The following is a 24,678-nucleotide window of genomic DNA, read 5'->3' on the forward strand; positions in this document are numbered from 1 at the left end:
ATCATCTTTTCATGGAGAACTGATAAATTAGAAAAGATGAAATGTGTAAGTTGTTATGAAATTATCTTTGAATACTTCAGACATTACCATGTTTTAGAAAGAAGTGGATACTTCCATATCATTAAAAAAAAAGGGGGGGGAGGAGGGAAGTCACCATCCCAACCTTATTACTATGATTTTCAAAGGTTGTATTAATACCTGGAAGACTCCATCAGAAAAAGAGTCTCTTTTGTGCAGGTGCTGTATATGCACATTGTGAAAATAATTCTCTGTCCCAGAAGTTTATCATTAAAAGGCCCAGTCTGAAAGGGTTTATACACATGCATCATTTTATGCCATGTGAAATTAGTGGGAACATTTTCATGAGTTTGAATTAATATAGCTTGGGATCAGGGCCCGAGTATGCAGATCAGACTCCATGGAATACCTCATCTGCATAGAGCGCTGTTAGAAATAATGACTTAGTTTTCATTACTGGGTACAAAATCTAGGCCAAATGGTGTTTGTTGCTTTTGACAGCCATAAACATTTTGCCAGTCTTGAAAATCCGTATCATGTACTCAGGTACCAGCGTCTGACAAACTCATTTTCCAGGACTGTCCAGGATTGTCAGAATTTGCTGCCTGTATGGAAGGTAACTACAGAAAATGAACTCAAACCAAAATGAAAAATCTGTTTTCTTCAGTTCCACCAAAAGAGTACTAGATTGCATTATAAAGATAGTATGTGTGGGGGGAAAAGTGACAAAATATTTTGTTTCAGGGTTAGTATTTATCATGAAATGACATGTCTTCCCTTAGAAACTGTATTCCATAGAAACCGTAAAACCACCTGTAAAAAGGAAAAAGAAGCTTGGCTGTTTCACTACACTAACATTTCCTATCACAATTGTACTTCTTATTGTATTTCTCTTCATTTTTGATTGTTAAATCAGCCAAGAGAGACCAGGTAGTTTCTTTCACCTTCACTATTTAAATAAATTGATAGCTTAATTTTATTGTTTCTTTAAAGATCCAATAAATACCACTGTGACTTTTTCCTATCCTGTCCTAAAAACTAGGTAGCAGTGGCACCTCTTAATAAGTTGCTGCATTAGTGAATTACCTCAGATATCATCTCTTTCAGCAGCAGGGTATTTGATCTACATATTTGTGCCTGTGTTTGCATGCGTGCTGCTGGGAGAAGCCTCTCGGAACACCTGCAACATTGACCCTCCTGTTGGGATCAGTGTTTTGTTTGTTAAACACTTCACAATTAGACTATTATTTTGAAGGCCAGCATTGTGTTAACTTAGTTGCTGTACCTGTAATGCTTCATTCTTGCATCACAAAGTTCTTTCCAAGAGGAGTTAAGACTTGTTTGTTAATATCATTTTATGGGTGTCTTGGAAGGTTATACTGTTTGATGTAAAATAGGTCCCGTATGCTGCCAACTGGACAAAACCATGTTTCACAGACTAGGTATAAGAGAGAAAGCAGCCAGCAGTTATCTTATGCGGGTTTTCTCTTGTTTGCAGATCAGAATCACAGAGGTCTGTTCTAGGTGATGCCTTTTACCAGTGCAGCTATAGTGGAATGGGACGTATAGTTGCCACGGTCCTCTGAGGTCCAGGCACAGAGCTCCTGTTCTGAACTGTGTGTGTAAGCACAGTTTTCTTATCCAGACAGTACTTTTCCCTACTTTCTGCTTATTTGATTTGCTGTTTGTTGTGGTTGGCTGCTTTGTACATTAATGGGTTGGTTTCGTTTGTGCATATATTTTATGGTTTTAATGATTGAGATCAGATGAATTTTGATACTGAAAGAGAAATCAGATTGACTGTTAGGGCTGGATCTTTCCTATGGCTGGCAGCAATGTGTTTTCAATAAGCACACTTCCTGAAAGTCATGTCATTTGTCATCTGGATCCATCTGCATTGCAGGTAGTGTGTCTCCAGGTCTGCTTGTTGGTTTTGGTTTTTTTTTCCTTTCCAGTTTGCTCCTATTCAGGCACTTCTGATCAATCGACTTTAAACACAATTTTAGCATAGCTCGTAAATATCCAGAAGCTATTGTGCGTTTGTGCTCCATCATTCATGTTCATTAAATTCACCTCTCTCTTTTGGGACATAGATTTTCTTTCTAACATTGTGTTCAGAGTTTGTGTGTGTTGAGAGCAGGCAAGAAATAGCCCAGCCATCCACTCTTCCCTTAGGTGTTATTTTCATTACCTGCAATTTACTGCTGTGTTATCTTATTCAGCTCTGTGTAATTGCAGAGAATGAATCTGTACAAATATTAGTTCAACTGATCTTTCCAGGGCAATAGTGGCAGCCCTGTAATTCAGGTTATTTAAAATGCGTAATGTGCTTTAGGGAATAGTTTTGCTTTTTTTCCTCTCATTAGATCTCTTCCTGGCTTCTTACCATCCTCACTAAAGCTGTCAGCCTATACATTTCAGATTCTGAACTGTAGTTTCTTTTTCCCAGTGACTTCAGTTTTGTTCTTGGAAGGTGAATGGCAGTTTTATGATTGAACTCAAAACTGGATCTCATTAATACAAAGCATTATCTACAGTATCTGCAGAGCTCCTGTTGTTTCCTTTGGCGCAGAGAGTCTGTTGGGCTGTTTGCTCTTTGTCAGTGCCTGGTGCTTGATCTCCTGTTCCCTTCTGAAGAGGGCCTACATCTTCCCTAGCCTCCCTTTTGTCACTGACAGAAGAAGCTTCTTTTCTTGCCCTGGACATATCTGGCCAGATTGAATTCTGTCAGGGTTTTAGCTTTTCTAACGTGATCCCTGGCTGCTTGGACAATTTCACAATATTCCTCTGTGGGCTTCCTTTTTGTATTAGTTTGCCCAGGAGCTCCTTGTCTAGCAGAGCACCTCTTCTCATTGGTTCCTCTATCAGTTGGAGAAAAAAGTTACCATCAGTGCATTCCCGAGCCTCCTGGATTGCTTGTACCCTGATGTGTTGTCTCTCCAATAGATACTGGGGTGTTTGAAGTTCCCATGTGAATGTGATGCTGCTCCTATATGTCTATAGAAGGCCTCATCCACTTGGTCTTCCTGGTTGGGTGGCCTGTAGCAGACCCCCACTGGAATATCGCCTATCCCTGCCCTCCCTTTAATCATGACACATAAGCTTTCAGTTGGCTCCTTATACATCCCCAGGCAGAGCTCCATGCACTCCAGCTGGTCATTGACTCCAGCTGATCTTCTCATCTACCTTGCCTGTCCTTCCTGAAGAGCCTGTGTCCTTCCATTCCAGCACTCCAGTCATAAGAGGAGTCAGCTTGTCATGTCTCTGCGATGCTGATAAGATCATGCCTTGCAGGCATGCACACATCTCTAACTCCTTTTGTTTGTTCCCTGTTTGTGTAACCAGGGTGCTCAAAACTGGATGCAGTTTTCTAGACTAGGTCTCACAAGTGTGGAGAAAAGGAAGGATGTTAATCACTTTACTTGATGTAATGGCCATGCTCCTGTCAGAACAGTCCAGGGTGCTGTTGGCCACCTTTGCTGCTGGGGCACACTGCTGGCTCACACCCAGCTCACTGTCTATGCAGAGCCAGGTCTTATTTGTCCGGGTGGTCCCCAGCCTGTATTGTTGTGGAGCCTTCCTTCCCAGGTGCAGAGATTTACATTTGTCCTTGTTGAGTTTCATAAGGCTCCTGATGACCCATTCTTCCAGCCTGGCAGGGTCCCGATGGATGACAGCCTTGCATCAGGGATAACAACTAGCCCACCAGCCTGTCATCTCTGCAAAGGTAATAAGCGTGCACTCAGTGACTCCAGGTCACTGATAAAATTTTTATCTCTTGCCCAGGTGCAAATGTGACTGAGGAGAATGGAAGAGAAAAACATTAACAAATAATGTTCTGCATTGACTTACTGGAGTGCTAAGAAGTTTTCTGTTGTTCTTTTTAAATCCCCCAAACAGAACTGTTGGACAGACATAATGAGTATCATAGATCTTAATGTACACTGGACATTTAGATAAACCTTACTGAAGCAAATAGGACCAGCAATTTTGGAAGGACTCAATCATTTACTGATTTTTAAGGTAGTTTTCCAGCCAGGATTTGAAAAGAAAATACAGCATTTGGCTCTGTAATTATTTGTGCAACTACAAATTCAGTCTCTGCTTTCAGCCATCTGCCCTGCAAGCATTACTTTTAAAGCCATTTGGATCACTGGCACAGTGTTGGATCCTCTGCATCATCTTATGTTTTGTCACTGACTTGATGCTGATAATTCTGATAAAAATATCAGCGTTCATATTCCTGCCTTTTCTCCCTGTCGTTTTGTTTTATCTCTTTTAGGCTTTTTAAGGGTCTTCAGAACATCTGGCCAGGCAGGGGGAGCAATTCTGAGCAGGCATACTGTTATTTATTATTTACTGAGATTCACAGTGAAACAATTTTATTCCTCTGAAGCTTTACATAAAGAAATGCAACCTTCATTTCAGTACTTCACTGCTCAGTTCAGTGGTAACCGTTAGGTGTATCAGATAGGTAATAATCTCTGCCGTATGTGAATATGCTTCTGCTCTTGCTGCTGTTGGCAATAGAAGGGCAAACTACAGTTGAATGTCCTTGGGCTCCTTCTCAATGAAGAAGATGGCCAGGCTTTTGCTTGCTTGGATGGCCTAGGAGTGAAGTTACTAATTTTACCATAAAAATAGTAGCTGCAGCTTTTACTCTGAATCAGATGCCTGAGCAACTGCTTTGGGTCAGAAAACCTTGTTGATTCCTAGCATGAGGGGAGCCCTTGCAGTCTTTCAGAGTGATTTGTTTCATTTAAGTCTTTGATTACGGTGTGTGTCTGATATAATAATGTTCTTCCAAGTGGCTTCTGGTGAACTCAGCATATGGTGTGTGTGGAGGAGCAGAACTTATTTTATGTGGGGACTTGCAGGTGTAGGGCTTTGGAGATGTTGGCACTTTATAGACATTGCTGGCTTTACTGGTTAGGAATTCAGTGAATTTCACTTGTTTGAAGAACCTAACTGCGTGCTATTCCCTCTGGAGCATGACTTCAGCCTGCAGGTCCCTGACCCTTTTAATGGGCTTTAACAGTAGCATTTCATCGGTGCTGCTAGAAAGCTTGTTCCTAAAAGCTTAACAGTAATATTATCCAGAGCAGTTGGGTTTTATGGAACTACGGAAACTTCATGGAAGTATAGAGATTATAGAGAAGTGTAATTAGGTGAATATGACAGATGGTATTCAATAAGCCAAGTGCTATCTCTTTGCAGGAATTTTGTTTCATATGTTTTTAGAGACTTTATAATGTTCAAAGTGCACATTGCACCCATTCCTGTCCTTTTGGGGCAGCCGTGCTCTGAGAGATCCCACAACACAGCAGCATACCAGCTTTCTTCACAGCAAGAGTGAATGGAAAAGATTAGTCTGGTATGGTGTATTTTTTTTTCCCCCTCTATGTGGTTTGGTCATCTTTTTTTTTTTCCAAATTGCAGTTGACAATATGACAGAAGAAACTCAAGATGAAAATATCTCCTCTAATTTTCCATTGCTTCTGGTTTAGTGCTGCAAATGGGAGTAATATTTTCTTATCTATCTCCTTATCTTTTTATAATGTGAACTGTTTGTTTCAGGATTTTTCCCTGATGATGTATGTTCATTTTGCTTGCACAAAGGTCTCTGATTTCACATAGAATCTGTGGGTGCTGCTATTAGTAATGTGTTATTGTGAAGTGGCAGAAAGAGAAAATGCAAGGGTGATGCTTTTAAACAGTGTATGAAAGTTGAGTATTATGAATCTTTGCTTGTTTGACCAGGAACACTTCTCACTGCAATTAGTGCTGGGCTGCAGAGATGTGATAGATATGGTTTTGGACCTTTGTCCTGATAAAACAGTTATTGTCATGTAAAATGTTTCTTTATGGAGCAGTCTCAGGAAGGAACAAAAACATCTGCTCATTTGTCAGGCAGAAACAATAGAGATGCTTTACTGAGTCAGAGTTTTTCTTTAAAAAAAAGTAAATCAGTGTCTATATGCAATTTGCACACTCTAATTGGAAACATTTCTTCATTCTTTTTTCTTGCAGTAGCTGACTGAAATGCAAGCAGTTTGCATGTTCAGAATGAAGTACTTACTGTGAAATGTGTTCTTGGAATTAAGGCTTTTCTGATTTTACTTAAATTGAAATCAGTCCATGTGGAATTACAGTAAAATGCAGCAAGATGTTGACTTACACATTCTTCTGCCTTCATCTCAGAAGTAAATTGTGGAGCTTCGTGTAATCATGAAACTTTATCCTTAAAACTTGATTGGTCTTGGGTTTTTCTCTAAATGATTTTTAAGGAATACAGATTATGAAAAGCTTACGATTCTGAAGTTCTTGCTTGTATTTTTGTCTTCATTATTACATGCAGCAGTATAGAAAGCCTGGTTATTTTTTTGTAAATTGAATTTAACATTGAAACTGTCTCTAAAATATGATTTTATGTCTTAAAAAGATGGTATTAAAAGCAATACTTTGACAAAAAGGTGATTGTTCATTTGATGCATTTTCCTTTACAAAATAGGAGGTGGGAATATGTGAATCAAATGCCATGTTTAACTTTTGGAAAGAATACTATCTAAATTTAATACTTAAGTCTCTGTATGCCTTGGTCCAGGCTGTTAATACGAGTCTTTTCAATATATAGCTATACGCTTGACTCCTTAACCCCAGCATCCAGTAAGCTCTAATGCGTATGTTGCTGGAGTTGTGTATAGATGGATAGGGTCTTCCGTGGATAATTATTCGCAAAGAAATATATACAGGCTGTGATTTGTTAACTGAATTTGGATTAGATTATTCCTGCAGAGCTGAAGGTGCTGTTTACAATATTATATATAGTGTAAGATTGCTTTTTGTTTTAAATGGGCCAAAGCCATAGCCAATATGCCAGGTGGATACATGATACTTGATGAAATAGGAGTAAAAATAAACCTTACTGGATCTTCAGGATGCTTCAGCATGCTCAGGAGATTGCTAATATGTATGCATCCTCTTCAGTAATTCAGTTTTCATGAATTTTAAAGTTACATTTCTCTATTAAGACTGACTGAGTTTCACGCTGCTGCTGGGATCTTCTAGCATCATATTGAAGGTGGGGAGGACTGTTGTAACAGTTCTGTATGAGATTATTTTCTGTAGTGGTGTTGCCATATTAAAGCCATAGTTTTTCCACTGTGCTGGGCCTTTAGTCTCTGACTATCCCAGTTATTTGGACCACTGAGCAACAAAAACATGGCTGCTTCTGAAACTGGGCAGAAAAGGCTGTATCCTCACCATGAGCACAACTCTTCTGGAGGAGAAAGCAAATGATTTGTGTTCTTTTAAAAGAAAATGAAAGGCAAAGGCTGTCCTGCTCCTCAACTTTTGTATCTTCCAAAGAAAGAAGAGGGTAGGTTTTCTGGATTTCAGCTCTTGGCCCCTGGAGCATGTCAGAGTGCATGGGCTGACAGATGCTGTGGTAAGCTCAACTGCTAAATCTTTCTGCAAGGATTCACTGAAGTGTGAGAAAAAGGGTCAGTCATGGTTACACACATCTCGGAGTCCACTACAGATGTTTTTGAAAGCAGCAAGAGTGAGGGTCTGATGGAATTGCTGCAGAAACAGAGCTTATTTTGTATATGTATGTATGTGTTTATTGACAACCTGATGTCCGTTAGTGGGCAGTGTTGGGAGTCACGGAGTCTCAGGAGATTGAAAATCTGGGAATGTGAAATATTAGTTGCTAATCAGCAACTCCGAGGTCCACTAGTCCTGTAGAAAATATTAACAGAGTGCATAGTCTCAAGCTGGAGTGCTCTACTAAAGCTGTAGTGCTCTACTGTTATAGCAGAGGAATAAATGGGCTAAATTGGATCCTCTTTTTATCTGGACTTGCATAAGCATTATTTAGGCATCAAGAAAGGATAGAACTGCAGGCTTTTCAGTGATACTCAGCAATCGTTTTCCTGCTCCCTTGTACTATGCAGTGTGTTATGCCAGGATATGGATGGTAGGATGCTATATGCATTGCTACCTCTGCTGTTCTTATGGTCTGTATTAGCATTGTTACATTTTTTTGGCTTTTTTCAAGCATTGTCTTAAATGAGGAGGATTTTCTCAGGCTGTTAAGTCTGAAACTTTATATTTAGGCACCTTTTACACAATTGTTTGGCCAATCCATTAGGGTAGTTTTATTTTCTAGCAGTGCAGCTAATACGTATTGCAGTTGTAGTGAAGAACTATTGAAAAAAGCTGCTGACATTGTATACCATGGAGAAATGTGCATCTTCTTTTTATAACTTGCTTCTGTAATTCATCAAATTAAGAATGCTTGATGTAAAGAACATTTTTGTGAGTGTGACGGTTCTTCCTGTAATATGTTTTTTTTTTTTTTCTTTTTTTGTGGACTATGAGTAATGTTTTGTCTCTACAAGAGACTGTAATTTCATACCCAAGGTACTTGTACAGCACAGCTTAATTCTGTGGAACATCAGCCTTTTGTAACATAGAACTTGAGTGTAAATTGTGAAAAGCTAATGCTTGATTATAGTCTGAGATAATGCTGGCATTGGAAAGGTGGCATTCTGCATGCCTTTATTAGCTGTTCTAAGTCTACAATGTTACTGTCTCCTAAAGTGTATATAGTAATACATGAGAAGTAATATTTTTTTTTGCAGTACAGTTTGGTTGTATGTAGGTCAGAATCCAGGTTCGTTTGTTCTGGAGTTTTTTCTTTCTTTATCCTTTTGATTGCTAAGAGTGTTTATAAAACAAAAAGGAAGCTAATCTTTTATAAAAATGTGTTGTAAGAGAAAATTAATTCTACATGTAAGAGGCTATTTTTTTGCTTTATAGCTCTGTCTTCTTTGTAGATGACATACTACAGTTTAAAAGATTTAATTATCTATGTGCAATATTTAACCATAATGTTCTTACACTAGAGACCTTTGTTCTCCGGAAGAATAAAGTGTGGTCAGTAGTTTGACAAAATGCTTCACAAAAATAATTTTCTGACTTCAGTGCCATTGGTTTTTAACATCTAATTAATAAAAATAATTTAATGTGCCGGAGCGACTCTCCCAACTACCAACAATAAGCAGAAAGATTATATGGCAGTGCGCCATACTGTTTGTCTTGCCAGTCTCTAAAGTTGATGTGCATGGCAATAAGTGTGACTTTTCAGATATTCAGGAATAAATTCTGGTTTTCAGTGTACGAAAGATTAGCCAGTTAATTTTCTTAATGTAATTTTAAATACTGTGGAGTTGCTGAGCAGCTCTTTTGCACTCCTCACTTCTTATATACTTTACCTGCAAATTTTCTGACAAACCCCATTGCTGTGTACCTCAACATTTTGCATTAGAAGACAGTGGAGAAGGCAATCTGTAGACTGTGAATTTTGTATTTCTTTGTGAACTGTCTGAATACATATTTCTGTTGACGTTTATGTAAGCCATATTTATTCAGTTTTCCCTGGACTGCATTTGAATGCTCTTCAGCCAATGTTTGCAGGTTGGGGCACGCAAACTTCCCTGAAACATAGTGGGAGTTTTATATGGATAACTCCTTCAAGAGTTTGCTCCAGTGATTGCTGGTAGGTGTTATTTTGAGTGATAAATTTGTTCCAATTACGTACTCTTTGTCTTTGCAGTGTTCTGGATGATGAGGGGAGCAGCCTGCGTCAGCAGAAGCTTGACAGGCAGGTAAGATTTTGGGAGGGGGACCTTCTTGCTCTCTAAAATATAGATCTTGAAGTAATGAAATCACTGACACATGTATCTGGTAATTGATAGAAAATTGCATCCTCTGATTAGGGAATGCTGAAGAAAGGTCTGTGGAGGTTACAGCTTATTTAGACTTCCAGTAAAATTTTTCTTATGACTGTGGTTTGATTGATTCTCATATCCATTGCCTTGGACTTGTTTTAAGCTGATTTACAATGTATTTGTTACCCCTTTAATGGACCAGAAAGGACAAGAGGTTCTGGCAAACATGCCGGTCCACAAAGGTTTACCACAAAGGTTTTACATCTTTTAATTCCATGGATTTAGCCCCTGTGGCTGTACACTAGTGGCACTATCCACTATGTTGCCTATTTTGCTACTGTATTCCTACATGACTTGTACAAGAAAGTGATTTAGAAACTCTTCAGAATCTCTCCCACAAAATCTCAGGAAATTTTACTATCAAGTTTTAATTTGATGTTTGCACTTTTCCTTTGAGTTTTCTGTGGTCCTTTGTCATGTTTTTAGTTAAACCTTGTGGGTTTAATTTTATGTTTTCTGTGCATTTCCTTTCTCATTGTTTTATCAGCTTGCACGTCTACCAGCATCTCATTTTCAAATTCAAATGCTGTCTCTTAATGCCATAATCCTGTACTAGATTCTGATCATTTTGAAGTCACGTTGAGGTGTTCCACGCAACTTATGGAGCTGAAACAGTCCATTCTCCATTCTTGTTCTTTCCTAAAAGGAGATTTGTGTATCTCCTTTCTAGAAAAGAACAAAAAAAAAAAAAAAAAATAAATCGCTGTACAGGAGCAGGGAAATGGGAAGATAATGGATAAGTAAAATCAACAGTTCTCTGAGGTTGTGGAAGAGGGCTTAAAGAGAGAAGTGCCACTGGATGCTGAAGGTTTTGGTTTTCAGCTGGTCTAGCTGAGAAATTAATGTGTTTAATTACAGCTTGACTTGTATAGTTGTTGGATTAGGCTCACGTCCAGCATTATCACTTGATTCTAGTTTGCAGGTTTCCTGCTTTTAATTTACAGAAATTGAAATTGGTGTCTCTGTCTCATGCCCTTGCTTTCCCTCCCATTGCTTCACAGCCAGTACTCTCACACTGTTGTTTTCCCAAGGGTTATTTCCAAGAGGCTGTGACAGCTGGTAGACTGCTCAGAAAGATCTATTTTAATTATTTGCTGTTTTCAGCAGGTGTTTTAGCAGTGGGTTTTCTGTGGCTTTTTTGGAAAGATTTCCTATAACCCAGTATCCCAATATCCCACTTGCCAACTGCTGACACTGGAGAAGGTGTAAAGGTGTCCATTGTTTTTCATCATAGGTTGCTACTGTTTGGAGTCCAGTAACAGATGCTTTTCTTTGTATTTTCCTCAGCGAGCATTGCTAGAACAGAAGCAGAAAAAAAAGCGCCAGGAGCCATTAATGGTTCAGTCCAATGTGGACAGTCGCACAAGGACACGCAGAATGAAACATTCAGAAGAACAAGCACCATTGGTTGAATCATATCTTAACAGCAACAGCAGCACCATATATCATGGTATACAAATATGATCTATTGCATGTGTATTTACTGCAAGTCATAGTATGACATTTCTATGTTACATGTATGCTAATGGGAACAAAGGTGGTTGTTTTGGATTTTTTTAATAAATAATTGATATCCTTCCCTTGTATTTTGAGATAAAAACATCAGAACTTGCAATGCTAGCCTAGCAGGAGGGAGTGAGGTAACTACCTGCCATTTCAGTGCTGTGGGAAGAGAGAGTGGCTTGTCCCTTCTACCATGTATATACTTAGGTGTCTTCAGCCTTGATTCCTACAGAAGTAATGCTTATGCTGTTCCACTCTACATATTCTTCTGTAGGTAATTTTGCTTAAGCCTGTCAGTGTTAATGATAAATTGGAAACATGTTCACTAATTTCTGCTTAGTTTGAATATAATCAGTTCAAAGATACTGTGTTTCTGCAAGGATCATCAAAATTGGTAAGTAGGTAGAGAAGGACATTTCAAGCTTGTACAATGTGGTCTGTGCTTTTTTATTGAAGATTACAGAATCCAGAAGGGGTATAGATAGAATCATAGAATCATAGAATAGTTAGGGTTGGAAAGGACCTCAAGATCATCTAGTTCCACCCCCCCTGCCATGGGCAGGGACACCTCTCACTAAACCATCCCACCCAAGGCTTCATCCAACTTGGCCTTGAACACTTCCATATGCTTAAGGTGTCACAGACATAGCGAAAAAAAACCTAATGCTATTTCTGTATTATTAGATTTCAAAGAATTTAATCATCAGGAATAAATCCTATGGAAAACAGTTCTTACTTAGTTCTGTTCTCATATGGCCCTTGCTTGTTGGCTCCCCAGTGAGGATAGATGCATACTTTTCCTCAGGATTCCCTTGAGGGAAGCTTGGGTAACCCTTCTTCAATATCGTGTCTCTTGTAGATTTTGTTCCACGTTGCTAACACCTCCAAGGGTTATAGAGAACAGTAATTTTCAAATTTTCTTGTTTTGCAGATTGTTAAGTTGAATTTGATTCATAAGGGATTCATAAATCAGTGGAAAAAGGCTTCCTTCCCTCAGTATTAATGGGCATGTTAATACTCAGGGAATATTTCAGAGCTGAAATCTGCTTGTATTGGTAATGCAGTTGCCTGTTCTCAGGTTGGGAATGCTACTAGGTGCCAGAATAATTAAGGTTTAATGTCTAAAATCCAAAACCTGAGATGGCTTTGTGAATCTGCCTCTGGTAGAAATAAACCCAAACCAGCCAGAATCCTACTCTTAAAACAAACAAAAACTGAATCCATTGTTCAGTTCAGATCTCTGTACTGCATGTGGTTACTTTTCATCTACCCTGTCATTTCATTTTCAGTTGTTCATCACATCATTCAAAAATGAGATGGCAGGTATTTACTGGACTGGGTAATCATGCTGTGAGAAGTGCACTTCCAGAGTCTCTACCCCTGGTTTGCAAATTGGTGGCATTTTTTGCTGTGGTTACGGCTACAGAATTTATTGTTAGAAACTGGAAAATTGTGTTGATACATGTTAAGAAATAGTAACTTATGGTATAGAGGTGCCATTGTATGCTAAACCTTCTGTAATATCAACTGAACAAGGTTTTAATTTTCACAGATCAGAGAAAAAAACATTATCACCCCGTAAATGGGAGTAAATTTCATATCTGCATTGAGCTAAATTTTGAACAGTTTGCACTAGAGTGGATTTTCTGACTTAAGTAAGATTAACTGTCCTCTTAAGGTAAAAGTGACCCTTCCTGTAAAATTGCACCATACCATTTACTGGAATACTTATTAATTTATTCAACTTAAGTAAGTTTGTTCTAAATTTGCCTCTCAAACCCTTTCAATGTTTCATAAAGTTTCAGAGGAGCAAAAAAAATATAGCAGTATTTCTCATATTCAGCATGGAGTTTGTTAATCCCTGGGAACAGCTGTCCTTGTAATAAACTGTGCAGTTAGCAAAAGCCAATTTAGGAGAATTTAATTACCTAGTAAAGTGTTAGGAACATTGCTTTTGAAAATATTATAAGAACTTCAGATTTGTCCTTTTATGGTGTGGTCTTCTCTGTGAATGTGCCTTGTGTCTTAAGTTACACTGCATGGTATGTATCTAGGTTTTGATGACCATTTTTAACTATGGTATTCAGCTTCAGGGTAGGCATTTTTTTCCCTTTCAATGAAAACATTTGTATGTGGCAGTGTCGGATGCATGAGACAGCTGGGCTGTTTCTAAAGAGCTATTCTGCTCTTTTCCGTTCATTTGTTTCTGTTATGGGCATGCTGATTTTAAGTTAAGAATGACTCTTTGATGGGAGCTGATGGTCTACTGAATGAACTACATTGCTCAGATGAGCATGTTTGTGAAATCAATTCCTGTACTGCAAATGCTACAAAAAGATCACTTCTTTCCACCTATCATCCTCCTGTACTCTCTTTTTTTAGCTTGTACTGATTCTGTGTAGCACAAAAGTACTTGTTGATTTCAACAAATAATTGGATGCCTGTGTGGAGGTATCTGTATGGTACTTTGAGCAAAGTAGGTCAGAGATAACAGCAATTCTGAGATGTTAGGCTTTCCGTGCTGGGAAAATTTCTTTCATACACTGCTATAACTTATTCTGATGCAGTTATCTGTGCTGCGATAGTTCCCTGATGGGCAACTCTACTCTGGAATAAAAACTCATTTCATTCCAGAATAATAATCAGTGTGTGGAGTAAAAGGTCAGTCACTGCTGTTCTGGAATACAACATTGGCCTGAAGAGCTATATTGTAGGTAGATACGGTGGAGCAGCATATTTCGCTAGTTAAGCTGATCACAAGTTTTTCCATATAAAGAAGGCTTTAACTGGTTTTGATCCTCTGCAGGGAGTTACAGGGTGATCACTGCTAGTCCTCTGGCTGCACATGTATTTTGCTTCATCTAGCTTGGAGCCAAAGGGAAGTGTAAATAAATCTAAGATGCAGTAGGATGGAGGGGCTGTGACTGAGTACGGCTGGGGCAGCTCACAAAAGGGATAATACAAATGTGACTTTCCTACATCTGTGTTTCTTAGGATTGAGGATGCTGGGACCAGTTTAATTCGCTATGAAACTGAACAGGTACAGGGCTCTCTTGAGGTTTTGGTTTTTGTTGGTTTAATAAGTAACAAAATGGCTCTGCTGAAAGGGTTTCTTCACAGAGTAAGGAGGAATATTGCTGGGATCATTCTTCTTAAATACCTTCAAAACAGAGAGGTGACGCTTTGTTAGGATGAAATTGTGTCTCTTTTCCCTGACAAGTGTTACTAGCAATTCCTCTGCGTGCTGTGAGACTTTGAAGGACATGGGTGCCCTTCCACTGGGGAAGTGGCTCTGCAGAGTTCACCATGCACCAGTCTTCATAAAGATCACTTCTTGTCAGTTCCTACCCATATTTCACCTACAGGTAAAAGTTTTCCAATTCTGTAGCTTGTAAATGACTTGCATGTAATATATATTTTTTAAACCATTTGGTTGTTGGCATAATGACTAATTAATAACAACAGAAGTATTTGAGTTGTTTGCAGGACCTGACATGAATTAAGTTGAATAGGCCAACATGAGATAAAATGAATCTTTGGCACTCTGGTCCAAATGGAAAGTGTTCATGTAAAATGATGATCATAGTGTCTCTCCCCATCTTTCCCCTGCCCTGAAATGCAAGTATTAATATACTTTTGGGACCACACTTGTAGGTTAGACCCTAAATTATCTTCCTGCTGTTTCAAGCAGCAGGTATCCTTCCATTAACTTCCATGATGTTTGGCTCCAATTATTACAACTATTACAAATAATGCATCTGTCTCTTGCACTACCAAATACAACTTCATCACTATTTCATCATTATAAATAGCGAAATAAGAACCAATAACAAAATTTTCTATTGCTATGAAGTTTACATTGTATATAAAAGGCGACAAGGTCATTTATTCACTGGCATAAATTTAATTCTTCTGCGTAGGAGCGATCACTTACAAATTGCTCTCTCTTCTCTTTTTTGTATTCTTGTTTATTTTCAATTCAGTGTCCTTCATGAGAACATATTTAAACCTATTTGTTTAAATTTTTTATTAAATTTTACTTGCCATTCTGTAATGCCTTTCAGTCACATTTGCTGGTTTGTTTTCCTGTATCTCTACACCATGTATTTTGTGAAGTTTGTTGAAAACCTGAACAAACATTTTAGCCTGATATGACATTGCCAAATTCTGCTATGAGTTCTTTTCAGTCTAGATTGAAAATACATACTGAGCATTCCTGGAGCCAAGTAGCATGCAGAGATACAGTAGTTACTGCAACAATTTAATTACATTATTTAATTACGTTTAATGCAAATGATGAAAGCCCATTTTTACAGAGAAGAGTAATTTTACTTCTGTGAAAATGGTGAATATCCATTGGGGAGCAATTTTTCCTTTTGCAGCACTGAGGAAGGCAGAGATTTGAATGAGTGCCAGATATGCTTTCATTAATATTACCATACTTCGTTGCAGCTGTGGCTTGGTTTTTTCTAAGGCTTGAAATTAAAAATGTTTTCAATTACATATTCTCAGAGTAATTTTCATAGCAACTTTCAATTTAGAGATTTAGATTAACCATGTGTAAAAATTACTTTCTTACTTTCCTTCTTTGACATTTGGCAGCACATTTAGATGTAATGGTTGTGTTGTGTGTTGAACAGACTTCTGACGATAAGTCGTAGCTCTGGATGGTTAATTTTGATGTGTCATTCTGTTCCTTTACCACGAATGATGAGAGTTTTTTGAGAAGTATCAAGCTGTCAGTTATATAAGATGACATCAATTAACTACCCGTTTAAAACTCCATATATTTGCATGTTCATCAAAACAGTGCCTTGCCATCCCTGTTTTCCACTGACCTTGAAATGACAAGGTATTTGTTTATTTTTTGAAGATAGCAAGGAATGTTCTGTGCACAAGACTATTAATACTGAGAGATCAGGCAGCACTCCAAGTATCGTGTGGGCAAAATACTTAACTTCCAATAAACATATATTCTGAAATTTCCCTTTCAGCTGCAGTCTCTTCACCTTCATTCTTTAAAGCATCTTTTTGATTTATCAGCAACCCTTACTGTGCTAGTACATTTCCAAAATAAACAAACCAACCCAGCAACAACGATCAGAGAGCAGTGGGTAGCAAGAGGTTTAGAGGTCTTTTTGTGCTTCTTGGTGCTGAAAGATTTGAGATAAGATCCACTTACATTGTATTTACTTTCAGTTACTACTTCAGCACTAGCTGTTATTTTCTGTCCTTGACAATCTCAGTATCTGGGAGGAGAAGGGGCCAGGAGATGAGGGTGACCCCAGCATGGGCGATGCCCTCGCAGATCAACCCACCTGCTTCAGACACGGCATGCAGAACTGGCCACTGCCAACAGGATTCTCAGCAGATTCACAACAAGGGATGAATCCGGGGCTCTCCAGGGTGCTTCCAGGTTGGAAAGGAGATGGGGCTGCAGTGTACATATGAGGAGTCCATCATGCAGGTGAGCTACCTAGAGTGTAGCACCACGGTCCTCCCAAGAGACATAGCTGGGACACAGCACACCTGCATCATGAGCTGAAATAGAGCCCATGCCCATGGGCAGGATGAGGGTGGAAGCCCCCAGGGATGCTCATTGGGGCAATTAAAGCCTACTTGTGCCCTCAGGGCCCCAGTACACTAAACAATTATGTAATTCTTTACTGTCTTTATGGCATAGGTTTTTCATGGATAATTTTAGCTCTCCTTATTAGTTGTCTGCTTCCCAAAGAGTCTAAATCATTGCTATTAACTCCCCATTTCACATGATTCCTTTTCTTTCCCCCCATCCCTAGGGTCAGACAGCAATTATGTGGGGGTTGAGAAGAATTTTTTGTTGAATTCTTTCCTTTGTTCTTTCTGAGGAAATCTTACAGCAGTGAGCTTTTAATAATGACCTTAAGCACCACCAGATTCCCATGTACACTTGTTTCTTTTTTCGCAGCTCATTCCCATTCAGTTTTGCTTATGAGAATTTTCACCTTTGTAGAAGCAGCCTAGTCAACACATCAGTGTTAGATACACAAGCTGCAAGGAGACATAGGGAATTTATGGGCAATACAAGTTTTTGGGAATATGATTGTTACTAACTGCAGTGGTAATGCCTTTGATTATAGGCATTTTGAAGCAGAAATCATGTGATTGAATATTAACTAACATACCAGTGTCCTTGCCCTGATTCAGGCCCTAATTTTATTGTTTTTATAAAACTAATAAAAATATTGTATTGCATTGTAAAATACAGTGGGTTTGCCCATCTTTACAATATTTCTGGTAGAATCAAGTATAATTTAGTTGGATTGTAGACCAGATCAGAATCTCAGTTGATAAATAAAGTAATAGTGAACAGCCCGAATCAGCAACAAGATTCACTAAGGTTAGAACTTTACAAAGTAAAATAGCAAGCTGTTCTTACAGTGAAGCCCAAGAACATCTCAGTCAACTGTAAGAAAAGGACAATCAATTTGCATTGATTTGTTAAGGTACACTGAACTGTAATTTATGGTTTTTTTGCATGGTTTTTATTCTGGATTTCACTTTAACTGTTGAGAGGACATTGGTAAATAAAATGAACACTTGCCTTACCCAGTGGAGCCAATAGTTTTTCTCACATACCTCATCATCTGGTTCGTCCTCTTTCTACTTCGGGTGTTTTCCACAGAGACTGGCAAATTTTTAATGTAGCCATTTAATTTTATTTTCTTTTTCCTTTTTTTTGGTGATTTTTCACTCATGTCATTCTTCAGATAATGTACTGATAAAACCCACTGTTTTTCAGCACATGGTATTCTAATATGATGGAGATTGGTAAGTTTTGATTCATAGAGACTCTTTTTTTGTTTCTTCCTCTAAGACCATCAGAGTGTGCAAGCACTCCTGTCAAGACAAATGGTCATGCAAATGGAAAAAAAACCCTGCATTTTCATTGCATGCTACTTTGAAACTAATGTCCTGTGTGAACTTCTCATCATGAGGGCCAGACAAAAAAGTATGCTTTTCATTTGCTCATATAAATGTGTGTGGATAACTGTCTTTCAAATTTTTTTTCCAATTCTGTGTTATCTGTCACAGATAACACAGAATTTGTCACTTCCTTACAAATTGCATCTTTTTGTTTGATTGTGCACCGTAGCTTTATCCCTGTTCCCTGTAACACGCAGTGTTGTCCAACATGGAACTGCTTCATGGGAGAGGCTTCTTTTTTCCCACTTTTAGCAGTTAGGCCATTGGTGATGCAGGGCAAAGACAGGATACTGCCCTTCTCTGCTTAGATGCGAGTCCTTCTACACTCACCTTGTTAATGGACTGTTTGTTCCTCTTTCCAGCTCAGATCTTGAATTAATATAGCGCTATGTGCTATTTTCTATTTCCCTAAGAGTATTTTTTTTCCTAATCCTGTATTGAGGATAGTAGTCAATACTTGATTTAAGGAACATGAATGAATAACACTGAAATTAAAATCATGTCATTGTTGTATTTGAAAGCTTGCCAACTTTGTCAAAACTGTATCTTACAATTTAGGAGTTGAAATGAGAATGAAACACCCTATCTGAGAGTTCATTGCTATTTGCTGTTAGGAATTCTGTCTCCCCACAACATATGCTCCTCCATTTTTGTCTTGTCCAAATGCAAATTCTAGTACAAATGAATAATTCTAATAGAAAAGGAAAATATTGGAGGGGGTTGGGTGCTTAAGTGAAGATTTTAACAATTTGGGGTGGGGCTCATGGAGTATCAGGCTAGATTTTCAAATGTAGTCTTCTATTGTTTAAGGTAACTCTCATAAGGATTTTTGAAGTTGTCTAAATTTCTCTTTGTACTGAAATGAATGCATTTTTGAGTGACAGTCTTTGAAATTTCATCCCTGTATAGCTGCATTTAAGGTTCTTTTTTTATCCTGTGTTACTGCCTGTCATTGTTTTTTAACTCTTTAACATCCAACTAAGGACGTAATTTGTTGTCATATCAGCAAATATTATCCAGGGAGGCCAGTTTATCCTATTTTCCTTATTCAGACTTTCTTGCGGGGAACTGTTTTATGGGGCTGTCTAAAAGCTGTGGATAATGCAGGTTAGAGTTCGCCTCAAGGTTCCCATCCTGCTGAGAAGGGAAATTCTTGTCAGGCTGTTACTTAGTGATCCAAAAATGTAGTAAAGGGCAGAGGGGAAGACATTTGATCCCCTGACAACATGCTTGGAGATAAACATTACCTCTATGAGTTGCTTCATCTCTACAGAAACAGACTAGGAGTTCTGGTTCAGTAAGTTCTAAGCTCCGCATGCTAATGGCCAGCTGCTGAGTGAGTACACAGGGTATCAGAAATGGTTGTTCTTACAGCTCTCCAGGGCAGGAGAAAGCGCTGGAAACAGAAAACAGAATTTTTTACTTTGTTCCACATCTAAATCTGTTGGACCCACTAAGCAAGGAAGGTCTATAGAGCTCTCTCTGCAGGTTGGCAGGCTTCAGAAGACAGCCCATTGCCCACTCCTCTGCAGGGATCAAAGTGTTGACTGGCCCTGTTGGCAGGAGCTCTGCACTGTAAACTTCACTTCCTGCCTTGTTGCCATGGGCAGCACTTACCCATGAGGAGGTTAGTGCTTATAGGTGGGGGAGACCAGTGCTTATCCTGTGCTTAAATGCATATATGTAGCCAAATGTCCAGGAATTCAGTGCTGTCCTGAACTGAATTTGTACAGTCAGTAGCAAACATACGTAATTTCTTTGGTATCTGCAGTCATGAGAGAAAACATTAGTGAGTAGATGAGCCTTAGTTGAGATTTGCCGAATAATTAATAGCTAAGAACAAGATGGTTTTGTGGTGCAGATGGTATTTTGGGATTAGATTTGGATTTATTTTAGAGGTGGTGCTTTAAATGTAATTGTAAAGCTCAGAAAAGCATCCTTTAGGAACATTTAAATGTAATTTTAAAGCTCAGAAAAGCATCCTTTAGGAGCAGGAAATTCTGTGCCAATTCCTTACATGAACCCAGCTGCAGCATCTGCACATTTATAGTTTAAATCTTATTTTTAAGCCTCTATCACTTAAAGTGAAATTCCTGTTTACCAGAGACAGCAGTGATGGTGTATGCTCAGAATGGCTACTGGACTGATATCTTGTTCTCTGCCTTATAAAGCAACGAAAATATTGCCTTTTCTGCATTTTGGAGCTCCATCATGTATGTACTTATAATCAGATATCTCTTGCTGAAAGTTATAGCACAAAAGTAATTCAAAAAGCTTCAGGCTTTTAGTTGTTAGATCAAAGGATGGCTGACAAGATAGTGAAGAAAAGTCTTTAGCTTTTCAATTAGCAGTGTCAGAATGTTTCATCCTTTGCTGATTAATCGTTGCTTTGGACCAAGTAAATGATGCTTCATCTGAGTGAATGAATATGGCCATATTTAAAATGATTTAGAGAACTGTCTGCTCATTTAATACAGGCAATTTGTACTGAATTTAATTATAATGTGGATTAGCATTTTCAAAACAAAAGAACCCCTGTTTTTTAAAGAGAGACTGAGCTACAAATACAGGATAGATTGCTGGGTTGGTAAGTCACACATTTAAAGACTGTGGAGCAGAGACTCTTTGGTTCCCTGCTTAGCCCAAGGCTGCCATGTCCAGGAATATAGGACCCAGTGTACTGTCTTTAATGTGACATTTTCCCTAGCATCCTGTGCACTCACTCCTTTGGTGATGTCTTATTCATTTCCAGTGCTCCTCTACACTCAGCGAAGGGACTGCAGTCTTGTGAGTAATGGTTGATGAAGACACGTATGAGGTGTTGGGCAGTGACAAGCTATTTCATTGGGCTCTTAGTCACCCCTCTACTAATTTAATGTGTATTTTCTCTAAATCTGGAACTCTTCCGCTGTGTAATGAGAAAAGGAGCGTGTGTTTATTGGGTGCCGCAGATGCTCATTGTGTTGTGAATGTAATGCTACTCATGACAGATTGCTGTGCTGAAGAGGGTAGCTGTGGGTTTGTAAGCTACAGTCTCCACAGACAGAGATAAATCCATTTCATCTTACTCCTCTAAGAATTTCCTTGGTGTTTCTATTGCTGTTCATGTGCAGGAAGGATTCCTGATGAACAGGGAACAGGGAAACAGGGAACAGGGAAATTGCCTCACAGACCAAATTTCCCCCTTCAGAGAGACATTACTGGCAGTCCACATGTCATTGAGCATCATTTGGCCTTTTGGGGTTTATTTAGTTTCTCAGGATATTTTAAAAGTAATTTTATGGGGAACCAGTTCTTTCTGGTAAGGTTCCTTAGTGGACTGTTTTTATCCTTTTAAATAAAGCACTTTGGTTTTGAGAAAAAGAAAGGGATGGTGGGAGGCCGTCTCCATCTGAGATAAACCACAGTCACCACGTGAAGCCAGTGGAGCTTAGTAACTGACAGTGACCAACAGCTGGCACCAACATCTCTTAGTGCCCACTTACAAGTTGTTTCCTTAGGGGGGTAAAGTTGATTATTTTGTTGTATTTCCCAAAGGTAGTTACATTTATGTCTTTGTAAACTCAGTATTATTTCACTTCAAGGTTTGGCCTGGCTAGAAGAAAGAGTTACTGTGTGTTGCTTTCACAGATTCAAATATTGACCTCAAAGTGTGTCATGCTTTTAGAAAATGATAAAGCATCCTTTTACTTCGAAAACAATTGGCATTGCATGAATTACACTGACATTCACAGTTCATGCCATGCATATTATACTGAGACTTCTAAGGAACTAATTAGTTTTTGCATATGTTACAAAATAGGAGGAGTTTGTGGTTTTGGCTTGGGTGTAGTTTCACCATAAAATACGTGGCCATTCTGTTCATCATGCTGTGATATATACAACTGTGCAAGCTGTATTTTGAAAATAACCTTCCAATGATTCCTTGTTTTCAGGGTTAAGATGTAGGTTTAAGCACAGCCAGTACAAACTCTAAATACAATTTTTCTGGCTTCATGCCGCCACAGTTGATGATCAGTCTGGCAGAGCTTTACTGTGAGGAAAAGTGCTTCCTACAATAGCTCAGCAACACATTAATATTCTGATGTCACTTTTGGCCTGAAAGTTAGGAGCTAATAGATTATTGGAAGGAGGAAAAAAGCTAGGCAATACATTCCAGCTAACCTAACACTTTCAGGTTTACTGTAGCTTTGCAAATTATGGTTTATTTGACTGTCCTGTCTGCATGAATTGTCTGAAATACCAAACAAACTCTGCTGTGTCTGCTTATGCTTTTATACCTTCACAGAGTTCTCAATTCGTTCTCTCATCTCTCTTTGTTTCTTTCTTCTCTCTCTGTTTTCTTTACGGTGGGGTACCCTGAATCTCTCAAGCAGTGCAGGAGGCCGAGCAGGAAGATGTAAAGGTGGTAGTGGATGCCCAAGCTCCGAAACCAACTAAAAAAACCAAGGCCGCAGCTGCGAGCTGTCAGACTGGCGGCACCAGAAAGGAGAAAAAAGGGAAACACAAAGGTTAGCTGCATGCAGCTGAATGTCAGATGTGGAATTGACTGCAAAATGCATCTTTCTCTTTTCTTTAAGAAAAAAAAAAAAATATATTCTTTGAATTTTTGTAAAGAGCCTGAAAGTAATTTCTTGAAAATTTTGTGAGATTGGAAAATGTGAGTGGTCTGGTCTTGCTTTGGCATGTATAACCTGGAAGTGAAGGAGGGCTGAAATTTGTAAACTGAGTCTTTTCCTAAAGGAGAGCGTTCAAATTGCAGAGGAGGGAAAAAGTACTGGTGGAAAAATAGCTGGTGTTTTCCTGCTGTGTTAAAGAAATGAGAGTCATCATACATCAATGTGGTTTCTTTAGACTGTCTGCATGTAATGCAGTTTGGCGAAAGAGCCTTAAATTGCAGTCAGTTCTTTCCAGTCTTGCTGAGGCTTGAGCTGTACAAATTAGAAGTGTAAGTAGGCATTTTGTAAATCAATTCAGCAAAACTGGGATAGCATTCTCAAAAGGGTTCTTCAGGTTGTTATTTCAGTGTTACTCTGTCTCACCTGGTCGACATATGGGGGTGTTTGTATGAAAAAAATTCTGTAATGATTTTGGGTGAGAGTAGGTAGACAAAAAATACACTACTGACAATGACAAAGGGGTAGGTGGAAATGACATTGCCATTATTAGATTTACTATTTGAGCTACATAGTGATGGAAGAAGTAACATGATCTACTTCAGAGGTATTCAAATTTTGTGTATATGTGTGTGCGCACTCACAAAGAGAGGTTTTTGTACCACATACAGTTTCTTTTTATTTGATGGTAAATGACTAATAAATACCTTTCCAGTTATGTGCAGTTCTTGGATAAAGTCAGTGTAACACTATCCTGCCTGGACTGTACTGTATTCTTGTCTTGTGTATGTCCAACAGTCTCTCCATTACTGCTTAAGTAAGAAAATAGTGTATATCCTTGACAAGTCTATTTAAAAGTAGCAATGACTAATAAAGGTAATTACTGAGGTCAGACTATTGGGGCTTACCTACAGGGATTTTGCAGGACTTGAGCCTACCTTTTCCAAATCCTTCACACATATTTTACATATTGCAGCTCCATTATTGAGATCTCAATCTACAGCATCACTATGTCTTTAGTCTCTCTGGCTAAAAAGAAAGCCCTAGGTTAGACAGGCCTTGGTCTGGCCCTGAGGCAAGCACTTTATCCAGATATTTAAAAAAAGATGGTGTGTGTCAATACCTAGGCTAAAAATAAATAAAAGTCGAAGGTAAAATAATGAGAATATAAAAATTGTTGGCAAAATAATTGAACATAAACTTAATGTTTCTCAATTTAATGCAAAAAGTAATGCGACTGCAGCATAGTGATACAGCTGCCAAATTTTACTTTGAAGTGCATCTTGTTGAAAAGTAAAAATTCTTTTACTAGTTGAAAGGTAAACCTGTCATAGGCTGTAACTGAGCGTTGTGCAGGGTAGTACTTAAATCATGGTTACTACATGACCTTGAGGCTCTGTTTGATCTTATAGTGCCTGGTTTGCTTCATGGGGTGTCCGTGTCTGTGCTATGTTCAGAACTTCAGAGCTGTGCTGGTCAGTTCCAGCACAAAGCGAGAAGCAGTAATCATTTGAGTGTGATTTCCAGGGCCGTTCTGCAGATGCCAGTCACACGCATGCTGGGGCTGCCCAGGATCGATAGCTGTCTTCAAATTTACTGCTAGATGTAGGCAAGTTAAGTTAGCCCCTGAGCACTGTGTGCTTACTGTGAAGGAGTTGCACAGTTTTCTATTACCTCTCAGCAGGTAACACCTAGTATTTTTCTTATATGCCAATAATATTTTTATTAATTTTCTGAAAAATTCCCCAAACAGGCAAATGTTGACATACTTTAATATAAGC

At 38.7% G+C, this 24,678-nt stretch overlaps 1 protein-coding gene across 3 annotated transcripts in view; it reads left to right on the forward strand.

The window, feature by feature from the left end:
- TUB (TUB bipartite transcription factor) overlaps positions 1–24,678 on the forward strand; it is a 71,511-nt gene that overhangs the window by 21,269 nt on the left and 25,564 nt on the right. Inside the window, exons 1-4 of one of the 3 annotated variants that reach the window (XM_065682968.1) lie at positions 3,699–3,745; positions 9,638–9,689; positions 11,100–11,262; positions 22,658–22,792. In XM_065682968.1, the coding sequence (XP_065539040.1) occupies positions 11,148–11,262; positions 22,658–22,792 (250 nt within the window). In that variant the 5' untranslated portion in view covers positions 3,699–3,745; positions 9,638–9,689; positions 11,100–11,147. Of the gene's footprint in view, positions 1–3,698; positions 3,746–9,637; positions 9,690–11,099; positions 11,263–22,657; positions 22,793–24,678 lie in introns of those variants that run through there. The other 2 variants (XM_065682966.1, XM_065682967.1) reach the window with 2 other exon arrangements.

This window comes from Lathamus discolor, chromosome 6 (genome assembly GCF_037157495.1).
Source record: "Lathamus discolor isolate bLatDis1 chromosome 6, bLatDis1.hap1, whole genome shotgun sequence".
Lineage (NCBI taxonomy): Eukaryota > Metazoa > Chordata > Aves > Psittaciformes > Psittacidae > Lathamus > Lathamus discolor.